The 24,434-nt window shown below is 31.2% G+C and overlaps 2 protein-coding genes across 3 annotated transcripts in view; both read right to left on the bottom strand.

Annotated features, from left to right (window-relative positions):
• LOC134712531 (uncharacterized) overlaps positions 1–15,414 on the bottom strand; it is a 35,769-nt gene extending 20,355 nt beyond the window's left edge. Inside the window, exons 1-15 of one of the 2 annotated variants that reach the window (XM_063574182.1) lie at positions 15,167–15,414; positions 14,866–14,935; positions 12,326–12,582; positions 11,794–11,854; positions 7,573–7,829; positions 7,119–7,188; positions 6,474–6,706; positions 5,792–5,849; positions 5,030–5,307; positions 4,598–4,655; positions 3,997–4,271; positions 3,242–3,314; positions 2,659–2,924; positions 2,173–2,233; positions 1,341–1,582 (exon numbers count right to left, since the gene is read on the bottom strand). In XM_063574182.1, the coding sequence (XP_063430252.1) occupies positions 1,341–1,582; positions 2,173–2,233; positions 2,659–2,924; positions 3,242–3,314; positions 3,997–4,271; positions 4,598–4,655; positions 5,030–5,307; positions 5,792–5,849; positions 6,474–6,706; positions 7,119–7,188; positions 7,573–7,829; positions 11,794–11,854; positions 12,326–12,582; positions 14,866–14,935; positions 15,167–15,383 (2,476 nt within the window). In that variant the 5' untranslated portion in view covers positions 15,384–15,414. The remainder of the gene's footprint in view (positions 1–1,340; positions 1,583–2,172; positions 2,234–2,658; positions 2,925–3,241; positions 3,315–3,996; positions 4,272–4,597; positions 4,656–5,029; positions 5,308–5,791; positions 5,850–6,473; positions 6,707–7,118; positions 7,189–7,572; positions 7,830–11,793; positions 11,855–12,325; positions 12,583–14,865; positions 14,936–15,166) is intronic. The other variant, XM_063574173.1, reaches the window with a different exon arrangement.
• Positions 15,415–15,970: 556 nt separating this feature from the next.
• The window catches only part of LOC134699009 (uncharacterized), a 61,117-nt gene continuing 52,653 nt past the window's right edge, over positions 15,971–24,434 (bottom strand). Inside the window, exons 30-38 of the mRNA XM_063560704.1 lie at positions 23,287–23,552; positions 22,940–23,003; positions 21,957–22,222; positions 20,031–20,088; positions 19,319–19,593; positions 18,106–18,666; positions 17,552–17,633; positions 16,943–17,214; positions 15,971–16,050 (exon numbers count right to left, since the gene is read on the bottom strand). Of these exons, the coding sequence (XP_063416774.1) occupies positions 15,971–16,050; positions 16,943–17,214; positions 17,552–17,633; positions 18,106–18,666; positions 19,319–19,593; positions 20,031–20,088; positions 21,957–22,222; positions 22,940–23,003; positions 23,287–23,552 (1,924 nt within the window). The remainder of the gene's footprint in view (positions 16,051–16,942; positions 17,215–17,551; positions 17,634–18,105; positions 18,667–19,318; positions 19,594–20,030; positions 20,089–21,956; positions 22,223–22,939; positions 23,004–23,286; positions 23,553–24,434) is intronic.

Genomic DNA, 24,434 nt, shown 5'->3' with positions numbered 1-24,434 from the left:
TTTCAATTTTTGAATTCATATTGTCTAAATTGGAATCTAGACTTGTTGACATACTACAAATTTTTTCTTCCATTTTCTGAATGGAAAAACAAATGCTCTCATTGTCAGTATGTATCTTTGACTGTGATTTTGGTACAATAATTCGAGGCGAAGAGGCGACTTTGAGATTTGTTTGACTTACGTCATTCTTTGATTCAAGCATTGTAACAAATTGTAGGTAGTTATTATCACTGCTGTCAAGGTCATGTGTTAATAAGTTTTCTGACGGTACAATGCAGTTAGCATCTACTATAGATTTCATATATTTGAATTCATTTTGTGCCCACACAGAGTGAAGGTTACCCTGCACAGTTATGACAAATGTTGTAGGATAAAGGTGGAATGTTAAAAGTTTATTGGATTCAATTTTTGTCTCTTGTTCTGTTCCTTGAAAAATCTGAATGAAAATTTCAACTATTGGACCAGTGTCATTGTTTACTTTGTCTACCCAGATACAAGTGTGATCACTCAGTTCCCCTAGTTGTAAATGATATCGGTATGCAAATGTTTTAATCCAGGATAAAAATCTTTCGGTGGATCTCACTCTAAACGCTGTCATTTTTGCCCCTGGCATATATAGGTCACCACTATTGGCATCTTCATATTGTGCATGTAGGGCTTTGCCAGTAGGCTGTTTGGGTAGTCTGGGCAGTTTATATTTGGAGATATCATTTTGTTTTTTCCAAAAAGGAGAGGACAGAACTTTCTCCGGGTCTAGCTTCTCTAATTTTGTAAACACCAGATCCATATTTATCATGGCCACGTGGGTCTTCGAACAATGTTATTTATATAATATCGATAATAGAACACCTTAATCTGATTTTTATGATTACAAATCAGTCATATTGTCTTTTTACAAATTCCATTTTACTCTCACAAATCATTATTTAGCAATCTATGCTGTTTTTTTGACTGCTGTTTTCTTTCCGTCCATTCATGGCGGGACCGGAAGTGTTTGTTAATAGTTAAGGTACTACTGTTATTACTTTGAATAAAAAGTTTCTTTCCAAAATAAAAAAAATAAAAATTTTGAAATCAATTTCTTAAGTCCTATTCAATGTAGTGTAACTTGTCAGTGGATGATTCAGAACTGTTTATAAGGGAGGTAAGGGGAGGAGGCCCACTGACTGCCATAAGATGGTCTGGTCCCACTACAGTCATGATATTCTTGTACAAAAAATGGTCTTGTAAACTACCTACCAGTACATGTATATTTTTCTTAATTTCATAAAAATTTAGGACTCAATTAACACAGGAGTTCAAATATACACTTAATAATCCCCACTTAATTTTCACATTACCCTGTTTTGAGGCATTCCAAGCATTTTCCAGAAGTGTCTTTATAACGGTCTTGTTGATTGGTTTATGTTGAGACTGCAGTACCAACTTGAAACACCAACTGTACCTGGTCACACCTGTAAACCCTGGGAACACCTGTACCTCAGGTACGACCATGTTATTGTAAACAACACGTTTGGTCAGAGAAGGGTACATCATATTTCCACCAGCAGTAACAATAAACGTGAATGTTGTCAATGATTTTCTGAAAACATATAATAAAATTTCTAAATCAGATCAATGTTATGGGGTGTTATCCAAATACTGTGGATTCATTATTATTCTTTGGATACCAATTTTTGTTGATTTTTGTTGATTTCCTGAGTATAGGTGAACCACAAAATTAAATGTTCAACGAATGACAAATTTACTAAAGGCTTGTATAAAGACTTTGGCAAAACCATGAAATTAAGTGTCCATGAACATGCAAGTTTTCCTTCATCCATGAAAATTGGTACCCATGAAAATAGATGAATCCACAGTAAAGCAAGATCAGACAATTTTTAAACCAATGCCAATTCATATTTATGGACAATTATATAGAATCTTATTTCCCTAAGGAAATAAAATGTTTAAATCAGATATGATATAAATGTTCTTCTGGTGTCTTATCAAAATAAAGCAAGATAAGACAATTTCAATACCAATGCAAATTGATAGACATTTTTTTTCTTTCTTCAGACACTTAATTTTTTGAATCATAATTATTCATTTTGAGTTCTTTAAAAAGTCATTACACCTGAAGTCTCAGTTTTGCCAAGAAGCTTATTTCCCAAAGAAAGTAAATATACTTACCCAGTAATATTCTCAAAGGTATCTTCTCTTGATACTGAAGACAACTCTATATTGCTGTAAGCTGAAAATAAAATATAAACATTCATTATAATACTATCTTTAGACAACTAGAACATATATATTCAAAACCTTCCACAAGAAAGACAGAGGCTTTAGAACTATGGGCACGGTGAAGGAACATTCTGGAGATGTATCTACTAGGCTTTCAAAGACTGGGATGAAGAGTTGTCTCATTGGCACTCATAACACATCTTCTTATATCTATTCACCTGTATTTACCTGTAAAAAAATTGGTGCAAATGAGAGAAAAAAATTGGCGCAAATGAAATGAAGATCGGCGCAGATGCAAAACGCCAATTCTGATAACATATGCATAAATCAAGGAGATGGAAAATAAATTACACAACTTTATACCTTTAACCCAATAGATTTATCTAAATATATAAGGATCTCATCTATATGACAGATATCAATACACTTCTTTACCTGTTACATTTTCCCAGTATAACTTTACATGGTTCATCAAAGATGACTTTTTATCATTAGGAACGATTCCAAAGAAATGAACTCGAAATAAATCTGAGTATGACACAGTACTGATGTCATATTCCATAACTGTGTACTCTTGTTGCCGTGGTGAAGTAAAGTTGATTTCCTGCTGTAGATGTTGCTTAGTTATGCCCCCTTCCTCTGCAGCATTCAATATAGTTCCACTGACATTTACAATGTAATTATATCTCCATACTGTTTTGCTAAAAAAAAAAACCAACACAGTAACATTTCATAATTTGAAATTACATCTTGTTATACTAATTAAAAATATAAGACACACTGATTTTTTTTTTAAATGATCTTAAATAAAAAAAAAATGATAACCGATTCATCTGAAATATTTGTGATTTTTGAAATACAACTAAGAAACCATTCAAGATATTTGTCTATGATTACAGATTTGGAATCTTAAGCTTGTAAGATTATACAATAATTGTTTAAATGTTAAAAACAAATTTTTTTAGGTTTTATTTTTATCATTGCAGTTCTTATTTTATTAGTAATAATGATAATCTACCTTGAATTTGATACTATTGTAACAACTTTCTGTTCGTTGAACACTACTAGTGTAATATCACTAACATTGGAAGCTGCAAATAAATCATTTTAAACATCATGCTATAATTATTTTTTTATTTGCATTTATTGTTAATACATGTTATTGTACTGGAAGGAAGGAAAAACACACAAATCTGGACAGAAACTTAAAAACATTTTCCTCTTGTCAACAAATATACAGTAGAAACAGTCTCAGCATATTTTTCTCTCGAAATTTACACTTCAGTATCATTGTCTAGTCATAGTAAGTTTGATTTGTAAAATTTGTGTTCACAAAAAAAAATGGGTTCACAAAATAATGAAAAGTTTTTTGCAAAAAAAAAAGCATGTTAACTGCATCTTTTTCACTATGTCCATAACAATTACTTTCTAAAATAATTTGCATCGAAATTCACAAAACTGTTTTCCATTTAAAGACCAAGTCAGGAGCCTCTGGTCTTTGTGAGTCTTGTATTATTTTCAATTTTTGTTTTTTGTGTACAATTTGGAGTTTAGTATGAGGTTCATTATCACTGAAGTAGTATATATTTGTTTAGGGGCCAGCTGAAGGACGCCTTCTGGTGTGGGAATTTCTTGCTACGTTGAAGACCTGTTGGTGAACTTCTGCTGTTGTCTGTTCTATGGTCTGGTTGTTGCCTCTTTGGCACATTCCCCATTTCGATTCTCAATTTTATCATAAGTCCCATGTCTAATACTGTTTCTGCTTATAAATACCTTTAAGTTTCTTTGCTAAAGTCTGTTTAACAACACTTTCAAATTTCTCTCTATCCACATTATAAATTCTTCTGTTGAGCATCACTTTAAAAGCCTGGGTTAATCTGCAAGTTTGATGAGCATCCACATTCATAATAAAATATGGCTCTGATAGTGGATTAGAGACAGCGCCCATGGTGTTGTATTCCTTAAACGATGGAGTAGCATCATACTGACTGTTTACTATTGTACCATCTGATGTTGTTATGTGGTATGAAAGCTCCCAAAGTGTGTTACTACAATAGTTTATGACACATCAATATAAACAAGATTGTTTCCAAAGTAAACAGATGCCTTACTCTAACTATCATTTTCCAAGTTAAGTGGTCTTTGAAATTGGGGTAAAATCTCTTATTTGACATAAAAATATTGATAATGTAAACTAAGTTTCAAGTTGATTGGAATTCAGTTTTATTATCAAAAACTACCTGGACCAAAAACTTTAACTTGAAGCAGTAGAGATATGCACAGACCAAAAAACATAATGCCCCTCTACTATTATATAAGTGGGGCATAAAAAATGTTAATAAAGATTATTATAATTGTGTTAAAATGTCATTACCTGGTACTATAAATTGTTTCTTCTTGCTTCAAAACTTCAACACTCTTTACCTTTGTACCTGAAATGAAAAAGAATTATTGGTAAGAATTAGTTTGTTCAAGCTTTATATAAATATAAAAGATGTCTTATTTGTTAAACATATCATCTTTTTTTTCATTACAGTTAATGAACTGGATTCAAATTCCGAATGTGGTTGGTTTCACAGGCTTCTTAATATTTAGTAGTGACATTTCAAAGGTTATATAATCGAGTGCCTAACATTATTATTGGCTTGTTTTATTATTGTTGTCGCCATTTTACATTTTGATTAACCAGAAAAGACATTGCCCTCAAATGCCAATATAGAATGCTGTATCTAAATATTTCTGTTTTGTATCATTATATATACAGACAAAGGAATTTCTACATGTTAAAACAATAAATTACCAGTACCTATTTTTTTCTTCCATAACACAAGAAGCTTAGCTCCCACTTTGGTATGGTCTGAATTTGCAATTCTCTGCATAAAATGTATTTTCAACAAATTATCATATTCAAATACAGATTCTGTTGTGGTCTTGACTAATTTCCCATATTGAAGCATACTACTTCCTGTCCTAGTTACATTTAACTTTGTTTGTAAAGTGCTACTTGTTACACTATCTTCTTGGACTGGACTAACTGTTGTATTGTTTGATGTAATTCTATACCATATTCTCCACAATGATACCCTTAAAATAAGTAACATGTCAAAATTCATGGTTAGGCAACATTTAACTTCAGTTCAAGTTTTCACTCTGAAAAAAAAGGCTGATTAATCTAAGAATTAAAGTGTGCTTATTTGTCAAGAGATTTTATATTCTTCATCTGAGGTTTGATTTTCTAAACTTAATGATTTAATTTCATACCTTTCAATAAAAATACACCAGTCTATCTCAAAACTACAGTTAAGAGAATAACTATCCTATCTTTAGACTGTGAAAGCAAACATTATGCCAAATAAATAATTCAAGTTTCAAAGAACTAAAGGTCTTCATCAAGTCTTGTGTTCTTCTTATTCTTTCATTTGCAATCACACAAAAAGTCTAGAATTAACAATCTTTAAAAATGTCCACCATTGGGACTTTTAGAGCCAATGTTGAGGAAAATAAACGCTTTTATTTGATGGTTCTGAATTGCTATCTCTATTGTTCTATTGAAATTTGAAATACATACCCAGTACTTGAAATCATTTCTTCTTGATGAACTATTTCTGTTTTGGTCTGTTTCAAATCTGAAATTTATAGTGTATAGATTTTATGAGGTACTTGTTTGGTATCAGTTGATTTGTGGTATATACCTGACCCATGAAGACTTATAAATCAAGTTAATGTTCCTTTCTAATTTACTGACTTTTATTGGAACTCATGTTGATATTAATCATTTATGGTGATCAACAATTTTTAGTTTGTAATCGAAGCCACAATCTAAACCCATGAAGACAGTGTTGTCAGTGTTTTTAATTGATCCATCACACCCTTCATTTTATTTCCAAGAAATGCAGTATTATCAATTATACAGCAGGTTGGGCATTTGTATCATATCACCACACTTAGTTTTTAATAGAATGTTCAAATCAGAATAGCCTCTTTTTTTTTACATATTTTAAAATGCTTTCAGTACAATTTTTCATATAAGAAAATATCTTAGGACTATGAGCTTTCATAAAATTAATCTTAATTTCTTCTAAAAACTGCTATTTATGCAGTTATATCATATTTTTGCTGAGCATACCAAAAGTGCATGCTGCATAAGAAAACTGCATCTTTTAAATCCCTCTAGCATTGTGTTGTAAGGTACCCTTGTCTTACCTGTTCTAAACACCCCCCATGCTGCTTTAAGTCCTTTCTCCACTTACCTGTTCTAAACACACCCCATGCTGCCTTAAGTCCTTTCTCCATATTGATGATGTCTGTTTTGAGTACTGGTAATGTAAAATCTACATGGAAAAGACTATTGTAACTGTATAAACCTGGTCCAGGTGAAATTCTACCTGGTACCTTAATGTCTTGTTCTGGTACCTGGTCAGGATGAATTGCTTTACCATCAACAGTAAGGTAATAGCTTATTTTGCTTACTTTCTTCTTAGACCTTGAAATACACAATATATCAAACTTTTGATGGAATAAAAAAGAAGTTTGAAACATTATTTCACCATACAAATAAAAGGAAAGATTTGATAGAAATATGTTTAGACACATTTTCCATTTATATTGAAGGAAATATCAAACCAAAATTTCGAACATGATTTCCAAAAATTTGTCAAAAGTCATCTTTATACTTATATTCCAGTATCAGTTTTTGTTTAAAAACAAAAGTAGATATTGAAAGTACCCTTATTCAAGTTTCCAAATCACATTTGTAATGCACCATAGCAGTATAGACAAGTCACATTTGTTATGTGCAATAACAGAAAAGATCAGACACATTTGTAAAGTGCCTTGGCAGTACAGACAAGTTCCACGTTACTTGCCTTAACAGGAAAATGAAATGAACTACTTACAATGATTTATACAAATACCAATCCTGACTTCCAATCACGACACTAACATTCAACTTGGTATCTGTAAAAACTGAAAATAATAAAATAAGTTTGAAAATATTGAAGCCACAAAGAGATCAATTTAATGAGAAGCAAAAACATCAGGAGATAATTATCTGAAGACATCATTTGTTGGATTTAATATCCATTTAACATCAGCATATCTTTACTCTGAACGTTCATTAATCTATTTTATAAAATATTTACACAGTCCCAATTTTTTCAATGCCCATCTGATTAAGTTTTGCTAGAAGAACTTGAAGATGCCTTATATCTGTCAGTTTTCATAAAACATGAACTGGTAACCATTTTTTGTCTTGTTTTTGTATGATAGAATTTTCTACAAAAACAATATAGAGATTGTAAGATATCAAGTTTAAGCAAAATTTATTAGAACCCAATGAAATAGACTGACCTTTTTCCTTCCAAGTCTTTTTGATCTCATTTATGACTGAGGTAACTTCCGTTCTTTTGATGGCTTTGCTGAGGTACATAGAGAAAGCAGTATCTAATCTCTTGTAATTTGTCACTGTATGTACGGTATACTTGGCATTGTTGACACCATTAAAATCAATCAAAGATTGTATCTTTGTTGGATTCACGTCCTTAGTCTCTCCAGAATCAACATAAGTTTTTTCTTTCTTGACAAATATGCTTAACATGGTGTATTTCCTGCAAAAAAAAAAATATATTTGAACATAAAAAGTTAGGGAAATTATTCATTGTGTCTAGATGATATAAATAAACATGGATAATATGTTCAGTATGATCAGTAAAAATTATAAGATTAACAAGAATATGTGTTCATACCATGCCCCATTCTCACATTACTTTTCCATGTATTGTTCAGTGAACAATGATATCTGAGTCAAAACCATTAAAAAGGCCTACTATATCTTAATCAAAGAGCAGAATGCTCTGAGGGATACGATTGTCATAGTTTTCGTTGACACATGTATAGCAGTTCTGCCAAATTTTCATTGAACAAATGCATGAGATTTGGCCAAAATTCAAAAGATCAAAGAGGAAAGAAATAGATCCAAGAATACTATTGCAAAAAAAGCATGAACATGCGCGAGTCTCAAGCATTTTTGGCCGGTAACCCTGGTACAGCTGGATAGTATTATTCTCTAAACTAATTCAACTGCACATGCAAAATGTAACAATCTGAATAGTCACTCAACTTAAAGAATAGCCAATCCCCGTTACAAGTGTATGAGCCATGTACTTATTGTGTTTTATCGAATTATAGTTATCCTGTACCATTGTAAACTCGTACCATTAAAAAAAACTTGTACCAATGCAAACTCGTACCATTGCTAACTCGTACCAACTTATTTAAATGCATTCAAATGTTGTTAAATGATGAATATACATGATATACGTTACTTTCACCCAATACCTCTTAAGTCTGTAAAATGTATATAATTTGAAAGTACAATGACCAATTTGTAGCTTATGTTCCTTGTATATTGGATAGAAAATACTGTGGCAGATGTAGATAATTAAGGTATATACAGTTTCACCCGAAGAAAATTTTTCATGAATAATTAAATCTTAGCAGTTAGTCAAAATGATTGCCAAAATTATTTTTACTGTCTATAAATAAATGTAACAATGAAATTTAACTGATTCCTGTTAAGGGGGTCCGCATTTTCCCCGCAAAAAAAGCACATGGCTTTCAACAATTGTAAACGTTAACATAGCATTCAATTTGTGATCATGGATTACAGCTTTAATTAACTTAAATTGGATATATACATATTCAACATGTTCAATTTTAATAAGGTACAGTTAAAGCAATGTTTTAACTTTCCTCTGGATTAAGTTCTACAGTGGCGGACCCAGAACTTTTCCTAAGGGGGGGCCCGCTCCAGTCATGCTTCAATGATTCCCTTTATTATCAACCAAATTTTTTCCACAAAAAAAAGGGGGGGGGGGGCTGGATCCGCCTATGTTCTAGTTTGAAAGATCAGTTAAAACATTAATGCTTTAAAACATTCTTTATTTTTGTCTAAGTTTTCATTTAACTCCTGTGTAAAATTCAAGTAATTCAACTTTATTTCTATTAAGTTTACAAACAGAAACCCATAAAACATCATATTTTTTATATATTTTTCTGAATGTTACGACTTCCCAGTAGTACAAGTTAACTTTTTTGGTTCCAATGCCGTGGTACGAGTTAACTTGCTTCCGTATCTTATCACCGTAATTCTAGGAGGAACCCTAAACTGGACCCCTATTGTGTTCACTTATCGCTACACTGACCTTCGGTGCGAAGCTATATATAGAACGGCGGACCAGTTTAGGAGGAACCCCATTTCTTACTCTTTAATTATTAAAGTTCCTTTGGGTCAGAGGGCATGACTCCTTTCCGTACACACTCCTCTGTTTACATTGAGATCGTTATTAATATAATACGACGTTTACCGGCATCAACGAGTTAATTCTTCTTGACGAATACTTCGAAAAGGGAGACAACTCGAAACGATAACATGGAAGATTCCATTTCTGCTGAAGGGGTGTTATAGGTAATTTTTACGATGAAACATTTATTTAAATTTAAATTATGCATGTGATTTAAAATTATGCAACAACAATAGCCCTCCATATGCAGACAGACATAGAAAGAATCCCATGAGTTTCAAATTAATCAATGAAGCGGGGAATCACTCAATCTGATACCCCTTGAAATCAGGAAAACTACCCGCATGTGGGGTCTCACTAATTAGCGACAAAAAGCGTCAAGAAGCGACAAGAAGAAAAATAATAAGTGACAAAAAGCAACAAGAAGCTATTTAGCGACAAGAATACATTTTGTTATCACATACATTAAAATATTTTTTAGGATTATATTGAAAGATGAAGAAATAAAAAAAAAATCGATGAAGAGATTGTGTACTTTTTATTATCATATTGATAGATGTAGAAATTAAACATGTGTAAGAGCAAAGGAAATGTAAACTCTATAAAATGAAAATAAAAACAAAGATTTGTCACCTTCCTTTTGAAGGATTTAATAAAACAAAAGCATGAAATATTATTTCCTGTCTAACTGTACAATTATTTTTTCCTGATAGGACCAACATTAGCTGTGGCTTCACTTTAAGGTAATACACAATTAAGAGCAACAAATGAGATTAACTAGGTGCGTGTCCTTTGTTTTATCGCAACAATAACATCCATTAACACCTTCATCAATTACACGCACCAGAATATAAAATTATTGTACCGAATAGTGAACACCTGTTGAAAACTCAAGATTGTCATCAGTTTCCTTTAATCTTCAATCTATATGCATAAACATGATAAATATCGTTAAATGAGACAATACACTAAATAAAATGATGAAAAATATTCACATTTTAATTATGTTTTCCTCTTGTTTGATTTCAGTTCTTAATTTGTATTTCACAATTTGTGTATGTATTTTCTGGACAATTATGCACAAATAATGCATTTTGCAAGTTAATTATATATTGTACAAAAATGGTTTTAAAAACAAATAAAAAGACAAAATATACTTCCTGTGATACCTTATAAAATATCATGTAAATAAATGTAGCAACTGAATTAGATTTACAAGTTTCATTTTCCCCCCTATCAAAATTAACTTTCATGTCGTTGAAATTGTTTTCTTTTGCATATTTTTTTAATATTTATTTCGAATAAGTAATATAAATAAAAAAATGTTTTCTTGTCGCTAAATAGTTTCTTGTTGCTAATATTATTCTTCTTGTCGCTTCTTGACGCTTTTTGTCTCTACAATTCTTTTTGTCCCTAATTAGTGAGACCACGCATGGACATTAATACATAAACAAACCGCGACTTGCGATTTGGAACAAGAACGTTTATTAAATGATATGATGAATGGTTCTCCATTTCTTTATGAGAGTACAGTATCAAATATCAGTTTCATAACGGTAAAATATAGAAATTCAGTTCTTGTGACAGAAATAGAATTATCGATCGGCTTTCAGAGAACTCTCGCAAGTTATCAAAATTTGGGAATTCCCTCTGACGTGTTTCTAAATTTATAAAAACACTAAATATAAATACTGTTTAATTCTGATTTTCCGTATTGTTAAAAACACGCATATAAGTCAAGGAAAATATCACACATGAAGATTATGAGTAAAACATTACAGGAAAGTTGTTTATGTTCAATTGTTTTGCTTGTTTTTACCTTTTAAAGCAAGACAATCATAAGAATCTGAGATGTTGCCGAATGTTTAGAATAAAACGAATGACGTGAGGGAGTGTGTCATAGGGTCAATGGTAAAAGTCTACAGATTGCTTGACAGCAATCGTATCCCAAAAACTAATCTTCACCATGTTCATGTTGATATGACTGCTACCTTTATGGTAATAAGTAAAATAGCAAAAATCCTGAACTCCAAGGGAAATTGAAAACCAAAAGTCCTTTATAAAATGGAAAACTACCCTTATGTTAAACCTTTAATATAATATGGGATAAAAGACAGAAAAACTTAATGCTCACTATTACCCATGGCTTGCATAAAACTAAAATAGTTATAATTGCAAAACATAATGTTTATTTTAAAATTTTATATCATGAATCAATTTATAATATTTTGTCATGTTGTTCAATATCATTAAATGAAAATTCACTTACTTGTTGCCACTTAAAACTTGTGTCTGTTCAGGAATATCTACATGTACAACAGTTTTATTATCTGAAATAAAAAGTCAAAATAAAAAGTCAATCACAAATAACCTAGACTGAAAGAGAGGCTTCTCACATGGGAGTTTTCTTTCTGTTTGTTAAACATCAAGGTGTCATCTTGGCATTTACTTGTGTTGTTGGGTTTCTGTTTCATTTGTGTTCAATATTCAGTTAACTAGAGAACTTGTAGTAATCTTGTGTTTAGCAATGCATACATATATATTGATAAAACCGCCCTTAAACCAAAATTGTAATTTTATGTATTATTAATAAACAAGGCTAGTTTTTAAGTTAATTCTAAACAGCATGTTTTTCTACTACTTATATATGTTAACTGTCAAATTAAGAACAAACATTAAGTATCATCAAGTTACTGTTTATCTTAAGATTTTAAAATTAATTTTTTTTATTCGCAAAATTAGAATCCACTCTACCAAAAGCAGTCGTTAAGAGATAAAATAAAGAGAACACAAATTCTAACCAATGTTATTTGTAGACTTCCACCATCTCACAAGAACAGATTTCATTTTGTCTATGTCTTTTATTCTAACTTCTCTATTTATAAAGATCTTGTATCCCATTTTGCTTTCAACAACATTGGTCGGTTGAAGAATGGTATAGCTATGACCACTGGCATCAGTAAAGTTCAAATGAAGGTCAGTCAACATAGATGTCACTGAAGGATCAACTAGAGAGCCATCTTTTTTCAAATAATAATCAACTTTCCAAACTGTCTTCCTGTAAATGTAAAAATGTCCTTAAATGTTATAAAATGTCCATTTTGAAAAAATAAAACTTTTCATAAATTGCAAAGGAGAAGGACTGATTTTGGCCTCAAGCTTCAGGTTCATCTGACGAAAGATTTTGACCACTTTTTAAACACTTAAGTGTCTATTTTTTTTATTCTTTTAGTTCATGTGAAAGATTTTAACTGATTTTGTCATTAAAAACGATCAGATAAAAGCTCACATATGAAAAATCTACAAAATATGCCAAAAATGACACTTTTCAGATTTGTTTTTTGTCAAAAATGAAATTGGCCGCTTCCGTGTTCATCCTCAACCTTTATATATGTTATGTATTATCATCAAATACAACTTACATTTTAATATTAAGGATGAACACCAATGCCCTCACTTATATTTTACATGAAAACCGTCTAAAATTTAACTAAAATGCTAGAATTGTGAAGATTTCAGGGATTTAGCATGACTTTATGGTGCCAGTACTCAATATATGTGCACTGTATTGTCAAAAACAGCCCTTATTTATGTAGCAGAAGCATTCTACTGTTAAAAAAATATCTAAAAGTTTACTGCTTAACAATTTTGTAAAACTGCAATATTTTGGGACCAGAAAGGGGTCTTAACGGACCTACTCCTTTGATAAAATAAGGCCATAAAAATGAATAGGTTTGTTTGCCCAAATGCTACCTACCCAGAAAAAAGCTGCCTACTCAAATTCTTTTATTGTCCTGATTTGAAGAAGTTTTTTTTAATCAGATAGACATGAAGACTAATAAACACCTGATACTTAAATTTCTCTCTTTGAAAAAAAGAAAAGAAAATGCCTACCTACCTATCCACTGTCTCAACCTTTGGTTAGGGTTTGGGCAAACCAAACTATTTTTATTTGTGGCCTTAATTGAGATGAATCTAGGAAAGTTTAAAAAAAAAAAAATGAAATAAAAAAATGGGATCACCTTCCATTTAAGCTCACAATCTGCCTCTGAAAGAAGCATACATTTCTGTGAATGTCCCTATTTTCTGTTGAACTAATAGGAGGAAAAGAGGTAATATCGATATAAAAAAATAACCCTAATTACAGAAATCGCTTAAATTGTACAATTATTTAGTTTAAGTACAGCTTATTAGAAAACATTAATAAAAAATATAGGTTACCAATTTGTTAAAAAGGATATTTCAATTTTAAGGAGGCTCGCAGGTATATGATTTTAAGAAAAAAATCAAACATTCATTTTTCTTTACAAATTTTATTATTTACCTTTAGTAGTTGTTACTTTATCTTATGGTACAAGAATTTTTCAAAAAAATCAATACATGTTGGCCCCAGGTGACTTTTAACATTTAGATATCATTGAAAAGGCACCAAATTATCTCCCTTTGGTGCAAAAATGCAATTTTTTGGCTCTAAAAATGAAATGTCTTTTTCAACTCATCGGTGACCTATATTTTTTATTGTTGTTTTCGAATAGGCTGTTCATAAACTGAATAATTGTGAAATTTAACCAATTTCTGTAATTTAGTTCTTTTTTTGTTTCGATATTACCAATATTTCTCCTATTAGTTCAACAGAAAAAAAGGACATTTACAAAAATGTATGCTTTTTCCGAAAGCAGATTGTGAGCGTAAATGCAAGGTGACCCCATTTTTTTATTTCATTTTTCCATTAGGTATAAGATAAAGTTAATTTATAGAAAAATATAGAGAAATCCTATATTAAATAAAAAATTTGATTTAGACCCGCGAGCCCCCTTAATGCAAAACAATTGCATTTTTGCACCAAAGGGAGATAATTTGGAGCTTCTTCGATGATATAAACATTGGAAAAGTCATTTGGGGTCAAACCAAATTCATTATTTTGGTTGATTTTTGTTCCATATCATAAAATAATAGACGTATTTACACTTGTATGCAAATTTATCTGCCATTACATAACATCACACAGGTTCCCAGAAACTTTGACTTCATAATTCAAAACATATGACGTCACAACTAAAAAGTGATTGTTGCTTGACGTCAAAAGTTTATTCGGAGGTGATGTAAGGTTATTCGGAGGCAAAATACAGCTAAATACCAAAAGTGTAATACGTTTATAACTAATAGTGTCATAAATAAAATTTTGTTATGAAAAAAACAAATGTTTAATTTTTGCTTTTTAATTCATAAGAAAGCCTTTAATTACAACAGACTGATTGGCAATAAAAGCTGTCAATGGATCAAATGTGTTCACATGAAGACAAGGGTTACGAGAGTGGACAGTATCTTATTTCAAACTTACTTTGTTGCTATGTCAATATACTTGGTATATCTGTTAACTGTAACTTCTGTGTTGTTAGATGTTAAGGAACCTGTGGAATAAATACAAATGTCAAATAGTGAGATCTTTTTTCATAAAAATGTGAAAAATGACAAGTCAACTTTTGAAATTCCAACAAATACAATGAGTTTTTAAAAATAAGATTTTTAAATATTTGAAAATTATAATCAAAATGCTTTATATTGAAATAAAGTAATTTTGTTTCCATAATCATTGACAAAGTTAAATAATTGTGTATTATAGCATATAAAAGAGTACCTACCTTTCATTTTCTTTATCCAAGATGCTTTAATGTCTTGTTCAAACTTTTCTTTCTGTTTATATCCCATCTCTTTAGATAGATAAAATGAGAAAGCCAATTTTGTTCTCATTAATTCTGATTCTGTTACATTGGCAACTTCATACTGCTCCTTTCTGAGATTGACAATGCCCTTGACCTTTTGTTTTAGAATGTCAAGGTCAATTCCAGTATGTGTCATAGACTCCACTACTATGTTGTTCTTTTTAATGAAATACATCAGTCTCCAATAAGATTTCCTATAAAAGTCACAACAAATATTTGAATCAATAATATTGTCTCTTACATTTATCAAATTAATCTATACTCTATCTTTTAGGCATAAAAATCAGAAAAATCTTAACAAAAGGTTAATAAATTTTTAATTTCTATCAGAGCTATTAAAGTTAATATTGTTTTTTTCATAATTTGCAAAACGTACCTTTAATCATGCATTTTGGGCTTTGTTCATTGTTGAAGGCTGTACAGTGACCTATAGATGTTATTTGGTCTTTTATGGAGACTTGTCTCATGGGAAATCATGCCACATCTTCTTTTTTTATACTTTAAGTATGTGTAGTTTGATGTTAAACATCAACACAAATCGTGTATGATTGGTTAAATAAGGTCCTGCCAATTCTCAAAAAATATGAAACTTGTAAGAAAACTTACTTTTATTTTAAATGTTCAGTAAAGACGAAGTCAGTTTTATTGCATAGACCTATGTATTTTGATATTGGAACTCGTTCACATTTTTATTATTTTCTTTCACTCCAGCTAATAAAATACCTACCCATTATTATCAACAAACTCTTCAATGTTTTCTTTGGATATATTGGCAATGGAAAGACAACCACATAATGAATATTCTGAAAAATAAAATAGCATAAAATATGTAAGTTAATTGGCAACTTGTATATTTTTTTCTATATACACTTCCTAATATATGCTAAGATTATGGACAGGACTTGATACTTGAAAAGATTAAGCAATGACGTCACAATTCCGTTAAGCAAAATCTCCTGTTCATGTCCATCAAATCAATTCATCAATAAAATGCATGAGACTTCATTTTTAAAAGCGAAAAACTATCAAGTTCTATATGCAAGTAGCTTTGCTAACTTATTCATTTATTTCATATTCAGACCTTATCATAAACTTCAATAATTGTTGACGATGTTTAAATAGAATGTTATAGTCTCTAGACTTACGCAAGACAAAAAGGGAACAATGCATATCAACTTTCTTACCAATTGATTCTGATGCAATATGTTATGTATTTGTAATCACATAAGCAACACGACAGGTGCCACATGTGGAGCAGGATCTGCTTACCCTTCCGGAGCACCTGAGATCACCCCTAGTTTTTGGTGGGGTTCGTGTTGTTTATTCTTTAGTTTTCTATGTTGTGTCATGTGTACTATTGTTTTTCTGTTTGTCTTTTTCATTTTTAGCCATGGCGTTGTCAGTTTGTTTTAGATTTATGAGTTTGACTGTCCCTTTGATATCTTTTGTCCCTCTTTTATGAATCAAAAAGACAGTTTGGATGGAAACACAAATATTTTTAGGGGTGGATCCAGCCATTTTGAAAAAGGGGGGTCCCAACACAGGATAAAGGGGGGGATTCCAACCTTTTGTCTCTATTCAAATGCATCAATCAGCCAAAAAATGAAGGGGTTCCACCCCCGAACCCCCCCTCTCCTGGATCCACCACTGATTTTATGAATCATAGTTAGTTCAGATAAAAGATATATATCATACCTTTAGAAGACGAATTCCAAGTTTCTAACAGTGCCGTCTGTATAGCGGTGAGAGATGTTTCCGACACTTTACCAGTGAAGAAGACTGAGAATCTATTTCTATAGTTATATATCATGGATCTATCAGTCTTTACAATTTGATATGTTTGTCCACGTGGTCCTGTGATGTTTAAACTGGCTATCAACTGGTCAATGTCCAGACCAGGTACTGAAGTAGCTGGCACAAACTGACCATTCACTTTTACAAAATATACAAGTTTCCATACTCTTTCCCTGTTAAAGTCACATTGGTCAAATATTAAAAGAATATATAAATATGTGACCAAATATAAAGCTTTTAGTTGATATATTACTTTAATAAAGTCATATAGTAGTTTACAAACTTTTTCAATCAATGAATTGCACTGATGACTTTTTTACTCATGAAAGGGATGAAAATAAATGGCTAACATATTTAGTTAGCTTGCAGTATAAGTCATGTGTTTTATCATTGATAACACCACTATTAAGGAAGGAATACGAGTTGTATTTGAAATACTGTAAATTTATAGGAAGCATTATATTACTGAGAATTAAAGTTTTGAAAAAGTTATATACATACAATACATACCCTGTAGATGTTATATATTCTTCCTGTCTTTTAACTTCTACTGATACATTTGTTATCGTTTGTTCTGTGACAGTCTCAGATACTAAAAAAAATATATAATATTTATGATAGAAAATAGTGTTTGCTAAAATCAAACATATACATGCAATATAAAACATCTTTTTCTTTAACTGATTTGTATATTTATAGATTTCCAATAAAAAACAATGAATGCCAGACTATAAATATCAAAAAGAAGATGTGGTATGATTGCTAATATGACAACTCTCCACAAGAGACATAATGACACAGACATTAACAGCATTAGGTCACCATACAGCCTTCAACAATGAGCAAGGCCCATATAGGCATCCATAAGAGGCCCTGTTATGAAAATTTAAAAACTTTTCAAAAGAAACTTAACGGCCTAATTCATGTCAAAAAAGATAGAAAAAAAAGCACCAAATATGTAACGTGGCAACACACAACAACCACTGTCTGTTAGTAAAGAATTCTTTCACATTAAAGAAAACTTGGCATACTGTTTTGTTGTACAAATAGAAAAAAATGCTTACCTTTACAAGTCGTTGCCTTTAGCTTGGACTGTATGGAATTCAGGGCATCAAAACTGTCCACAATGAATACATTGCCATTATCAGAGGCAATAACTCTCAACTCATTAGTTTGAATTCCTTTACCAATACCAATAACAAACACTTGGATGCCAGCCTGATGAAGTTTACTTGCCTCCAACTTTGTTTTATTAAAATCACGTGATTTGCCGTCAGTCATAACTATAACAACATTAGCTGCATTCTCTCGATCACCAGCAGATTTGGTAAATGAATGATTTCCAACATATTGCAATGCAACATCAGTGAAGGTTTTGCCACTAATATATGTAATATTCTTTATTGCTGCCAGTAAATCCCTTTTAACTGAGTATTTATTCATGTTAAACTGATTTTTAATAATACTTGAGAATATGGTAACACCAATCTGAATATTTTTAGGTCCAATTGTAAAAGATTCTCCAAATTTCGATACAAAATCTTTCTGTTTCTCATAATTAATTTTTCCAACACTTCCTGATGCATCTAAAAGAAACTGTATATCTACTGGAACGTCTTTACAAACTGAAACAAATATGATATCATTCATAAACAAAAATGTTAACGTTTTAGTCATTAGCTAATACTAACGTAGTTAATACTAGTAAAATTGCAATATGTTTGTAGGAAGTTTCCATGGGAAGATAATTATTTTTTCTTTCAAAAAATCTTTATTTAAAAGAATAATATTTTAGATCACCTCCCCATGGAAACTTATCAATAGCATATTGTTATTTCACATATTTTACTGAATATATAATGTTTTATTTAAATTGATATCTGGTTCTTATGAATATAGAATACTTTTAGAAAGAAAAACTGCATGAAAGCTTAGTTTGGACATGTTATAGCAATTCAAAATAATAACAGTTCCTTCAGCATGGAAATGACTATAATATACCTATACAAACTAATAGACTAATTTTGTCACAACATCATGAAAGTGGAGTTAAAGTCTTATAGGATTGCAAGTATGTTTTATTTTATCACCTTGCACTTTCACATTTTTGACTGAACAAATTGTTCAATATTCTGACCAGTTGAACATTTTGGTTTAATAAAACAAATTGCGATTTGGTCAAAATTTTGAATGAGTTGCAATTGGTGGAGAGCAACACTAACAGTCAAGTCACTGTAAATGTAATTTTACCTGTTAAATGCAATTTTGTAAAATTACCTGTTAAATATAATTTTTCTTCCACCATTTGTTTCAGGAGCAAACTCATTTTCTTGGTAGCCTCTGTTCCAAATCTATGATTGACAAACACAGAAGACGTCCACTGGTATGGTATGAATGAATTGTCAACCTGATTGACTTTGTTTAACACTCTATATGTTCCTCTAGGTCCTCTGATGCCATAGAATATTGTAGTGTTTAATCTGACAGCTGTACGGGAATCTACCACTTTACCTTCTTTCTTCACAAAGTAAACTAATCTCCACACAGAATGGCTACAAAAAAACACAATATTTTATATCACTTTACTTACCAGTTAAAAATATCTGTGAAATATTGAAAAACATAAAAAAAAAAAATGCAAACACTTTTATTCAAATGCTTTTTCTTGACTCCGAAGAACCTTCTTAGTTTCATACCATTCAAGGAAGATTTGACAAAGCTACTTATGCCTTAAAATTTAACCACAGACTGATGCCAACCAGGGAATGGAGGATTGCTATGTCTTGCTTTCATGACAAATAAGTGATTTTTCATAACATTTCAACAACAATTCTTCCTGAAACCCATTTACAGACCTTAATTGCTGATGGTGTAAAGTATTACAAGATACAGGTTCTATTATTCACCAGAACTGTTTTTTTCAGATTCTTCACTACATGTCTTCCTTTTCTTACATCATTTATTACTTATATAATATAAAAAGTCTTACCCATCAACTTTATCCACCAGTTCTTCTTGTGTCATATGGTCAATAGTAACATTCATTCCTGAAATATTATAAATAAAGATTGTTCATCATATCTATCTAAAATCTTCTCCAACCTCAGCTGAGTTGATGCGCAAAACAGTGTCTAGGTATTCAAATTCTTGCGTTGTACAAAAACGTAAATAACCTGATGCATCAACTAATTTTTTAACGTAGATAAGGGGCAGTAGAAAGGGATTTTATCAAACGTTCATCAAAAAAATAAAGCATTTTTTTACTGGATTCTAAAACTAAAGGCTCTAAAGAGCTTGTGTCGCTCACATTGGTTTATGGTGCATATCATAAACGAAGGATACAGATGGATTCATGACAAAATTGTGTTTTGGTGATGGTAATGCGTTTGTACATCTTACTTTACTGAACATTCTTAGTGCTTACAATTATCTCTATCTATAATAAACTTGACCCAGTAGTTTCAGTGGAAAATGTTAGTAAAAATTTACAAATTTTATGAAAATTGTTGAAAATTGACTATAAAGGACAATAACTCCTCTGGGGTCAATTAACCATTTCAGTCATGTTGACTTATTTGTAAATCTTAAATTGCTGTTCATTATTGCTGTTTACAGTTTATCTCTATCTATAACAATAGTCAAGACAATAACCAAAAACACCAAAATTTCCTTAAAATAACCAATTCAGGGGCAGCAACCCAACAACTGGTTTCCGATTCATCTGAAAATTTCAGGGCAGATAGATCTTGACTTGATAAATATTTGTAAACCATGTCAGATTTGCTCTAAATGCTTTGGTTTTTGAGTTATAAGCCAAAAACTGCATTTTACCCCTATGTTCTATTTTTAGCCGTGTCAGCCATCTTGGTTGGATGGCCAGGTCATCGGACACATTTTTTAAACTAGATACCCAAAAGATGATTGTGGCCAAGTTTGGATTAATTTGGCCCAGTAATTTCAGAGGAGAAGATTTTTGTAAAAGATTACTAAGATTTACGAAAAATGGGTAAAAATTTACTATAAAGGGCAATAACTCCTTAAGGGGTCAACTGACCACTTTGGTCCTGTAGACTAATGTGTTAATCTTACTTTGATGAACATTTTTGCTGTTTACAGTTTATCTCTATCTATATGAATAATTAAGATAATAACCAAAAACAGTAAAATTACCAATTCAGGGGCAGCAACCCAGCAACAACGGATTGTCCGATTCATCTGAAAATTTCAGAGCAGATATATCTGGACTTGATAAACAAATTAACACCATGTCAGATTTGCTCTAAATGCTTTGGTTTTTGAGTTCTAAGCCAAAAACTGCATTTCACCCCTATGTTCTATTTTTAGCCATGGCAGCCATCTTGGTTGGTTTGCCGGGTCACGGGACATAATTTATAAACAAGATACCCTAATAATGATTTTGGCCATGTTTGGTTAGATTTGGTCCATTAGTTTTAGAGGAGAAGATTTTTGTTAAAGTTTATGGACGACGGAAGCCAAGTGATGAGAAAAGCTCACTTGACCTTTCAGGTCAGGTGAGCTAATAAAAAGGTCCTATCCTCAATTACCATAAAAAAAAAATGCCTAATCATGATGTTCTGCAAAACAACTATTTGCACCTCTGCAATCTTGACCTAAACTAAAGTCATTTGTGCATAAAGTAGAGGTAAAGGTGACCTTCGTAACAAAGCATGATATAGTAACTAACAAAATGAACATTCATTCCTCTATGTTTCCTTGTTTCAAACTGAGAAATTAACTTGGTTGCTTGATATATTCAGCTATTACACATTTAAGGCATATTCCATACACAATCATAATTCAAATTTAAAGTGAATGTCAGCGTTTTTATGCTTTGATTTCCCCCCTTTTCTCTGATAATAGTGAATACTTTTCAATAGGAAAACAAATAATTTACCTTTTGTTTTCCAGGCCTGAATAATTCTTTTCTTGAACTCTTCATATGAGTTATGTGTAACTTTACTGGATAGATACACAGAAAAGTGACTGTTGTACTCAATATTAGATATAGATGGTTTCACTAATACCAAAGAGGCCCCAATGGTAGAGGTCACATTCTTAAACACTGCCACTAAAGCTGTGTGTGAAAGCTCAGGTAAAGGTATATTGACAGGTACACTGTTGTTCATGTTTATCACATACTCCCAACTCCAGATTTTCTCTCTAAAAAATAAATCTATATTCAAATTCAAATTCCATGGAACATAACAGTATTGTAAAATGACACAATAGTATGAAACAATAGTACTGGAAGTTCAGAAATTATTTTGAAGTTTTTATAAATGATAAAGTAACTGGGTGAGTATCGCATTCTGACAATTGAAACATAGACTGTATGCAAAACAATGATATACTACCTAAGATACATCCTTTCACCTAGTCATATGATTATATGTCACTTATACAGAAGTATAATCTCTGTAAAACTCAAGTGGAATTTTTCTGTAAAACTCAAAAGGTATTCTTCAATAATATCTGATCTCAGATGGAAATTTAATATATCAGTGTAGAATAAATGCAGCTCAGATTGACTTTTTTCTATGTGCAGCTAAACACTCCCTGGTGGGTCTTTACAATTTCTTTGTTAATATAATGAAATTTTATGTGACTGTCATACAAGTGAGAAGTTTAACTAGGTTCAATAAAACATTTTCTACATAAGAAAATGCCTGTACCAAGTCAGGAAGAATATGACAGTTGTTATCTATTTGTTTGATGTGTTTTATCTTTTGATTTTGCCATTTAATTAGGGACTTTCCGTTTTGAATTTTCTAATGAGATGACTTATATTTTTACATTATTATAAGTATCAAATTAGTCAAATGCATGAAAACATCTTTTGGTTTTCACTTCACTTACCATCAATTACCAATGACTTACCCTGTTTCTGTAACCATAGGTCTCTGTCTGATAAATTTTATTTCTATGTTGTCTAGTCCCATTCCTGCAAAAAGTGTTCATTAAAGTTCAATTTATTCAGTATAAACAGGCAAGGGGAAGGAAACAATTAGACTTTGAGTGAGACAAAGTACATATGCAATGATTTTTGTTTTCAGGCTTATAGCTTTCCTCATTAGTAGAATTGCATATTGCATTAAATGTTCTCATACTACCTACTTCTCAAAATCTTCGTGTTTATTCCTTTCAAAGTCCAATGTTTTCAATTTACATATCAAGAATTTCAAGGTTAATAAAATAGAAGTTGTTACTATTGCAAATAGTGTTACCTTTCAATTTAGCAGTCCATGAAGTTTTCAATTTTTTGGCAACCATCTTGAAGTCAGTTGTGGCCACAAATGATTTAAAGTATAAATGATGAAGACTACTAGTAGATATAGAACTTTTAAGGTCGACTGTACTATAAGGGACACCTGTTACAGAGGTAAAGTTCAGGTGTGAAGACAGATGGGAATTAGTTAGACTTAAAGAAGTCCACTTGTCAGTCTTTGTTTCATTTACAGACAAAGTATACAGCAGTTTCCATGAAGACTTCCTACAAAAGAAGCCATAATCTTACTAGAATTTCATTTTTTTTTTTACATTAGAGACAATGTTTATTTCTAAGTGTACTCTAAATCTTGTCTCATTAACCAGCAGATTTCAGTAATTTTAATATAAACAAAAATATTGATCCCCTAAATATATAGTGAAGGTAGTTCAAAACAAGTCAAAATTTTAAATTGATTTCTTTAAATTGATGATTTTAGAAAAAATAAGAAATGATTATTCAAGTTTATAAATAGAGATTATAAACCATCACACAACATAGGGAATTACTTTTAGCAAAAGCAACCTATATAGCAAGATGTCTGAATAATTGTCAAAATGATGAAGTTCTATATTTTTTTTTTAATTTTATTTACTTGTGTTGGTTAAGTACATAGAAGAACCGCTGATTATTCTCAGCATGACATAATATGTGCTGATTTTCTATATACATCCTCATGATCAGAATAAATCAAAAGTATCATTTTTAAGAGAGCAATCATCAACAACATATGATCACTATTTTGACTTAAAACATGTTGACAAATGATAACTCTTCACTCAGCTTTGCATTACAAAGGCATTGTTTTGAGTATTCTTTTTCATCAAAACCTATTTTACAGCCTCTGCCCTTATGTGATAGCATGTACTGTGGATTCATTTCTATTCATCATGTGGGTACTAATTTTTACTTTCCGTGTTTGTTTTTGTGGTTTTGCCAAAGTCTGCATACATTTCTATATAACATTAGAAATTGGTCAGACATTGAAATTTGTGGTTCCCATGTACCACAAAATCCCAGAAAATTGGTATCTATTGAATAATAATGAATCCACAGTGTGTCTCAATATGAAGGGTTGTGGTTTCACTCTTCAGCCAAACCTACTAT

The sequence above is a fragment of the Mytilus trossulus genome, chromosome 1 (genome assembly GCF_036588685.1).
Source record: "Mytilus trossulus isolate FHL-02 chromosome 1, PNRI_Mtr1.1.1.hap1, whole genome shotgun sequence".
Lineage (NCBI taxonomy): Eukaryota > Metazoa > Mollusca > Bivalvia > Mytilida > Mytilidae > Mytilus > Mytilus trossulus.
This window is presented reverse-complemented; position numbering and strand designations above follow the sequence as displayed.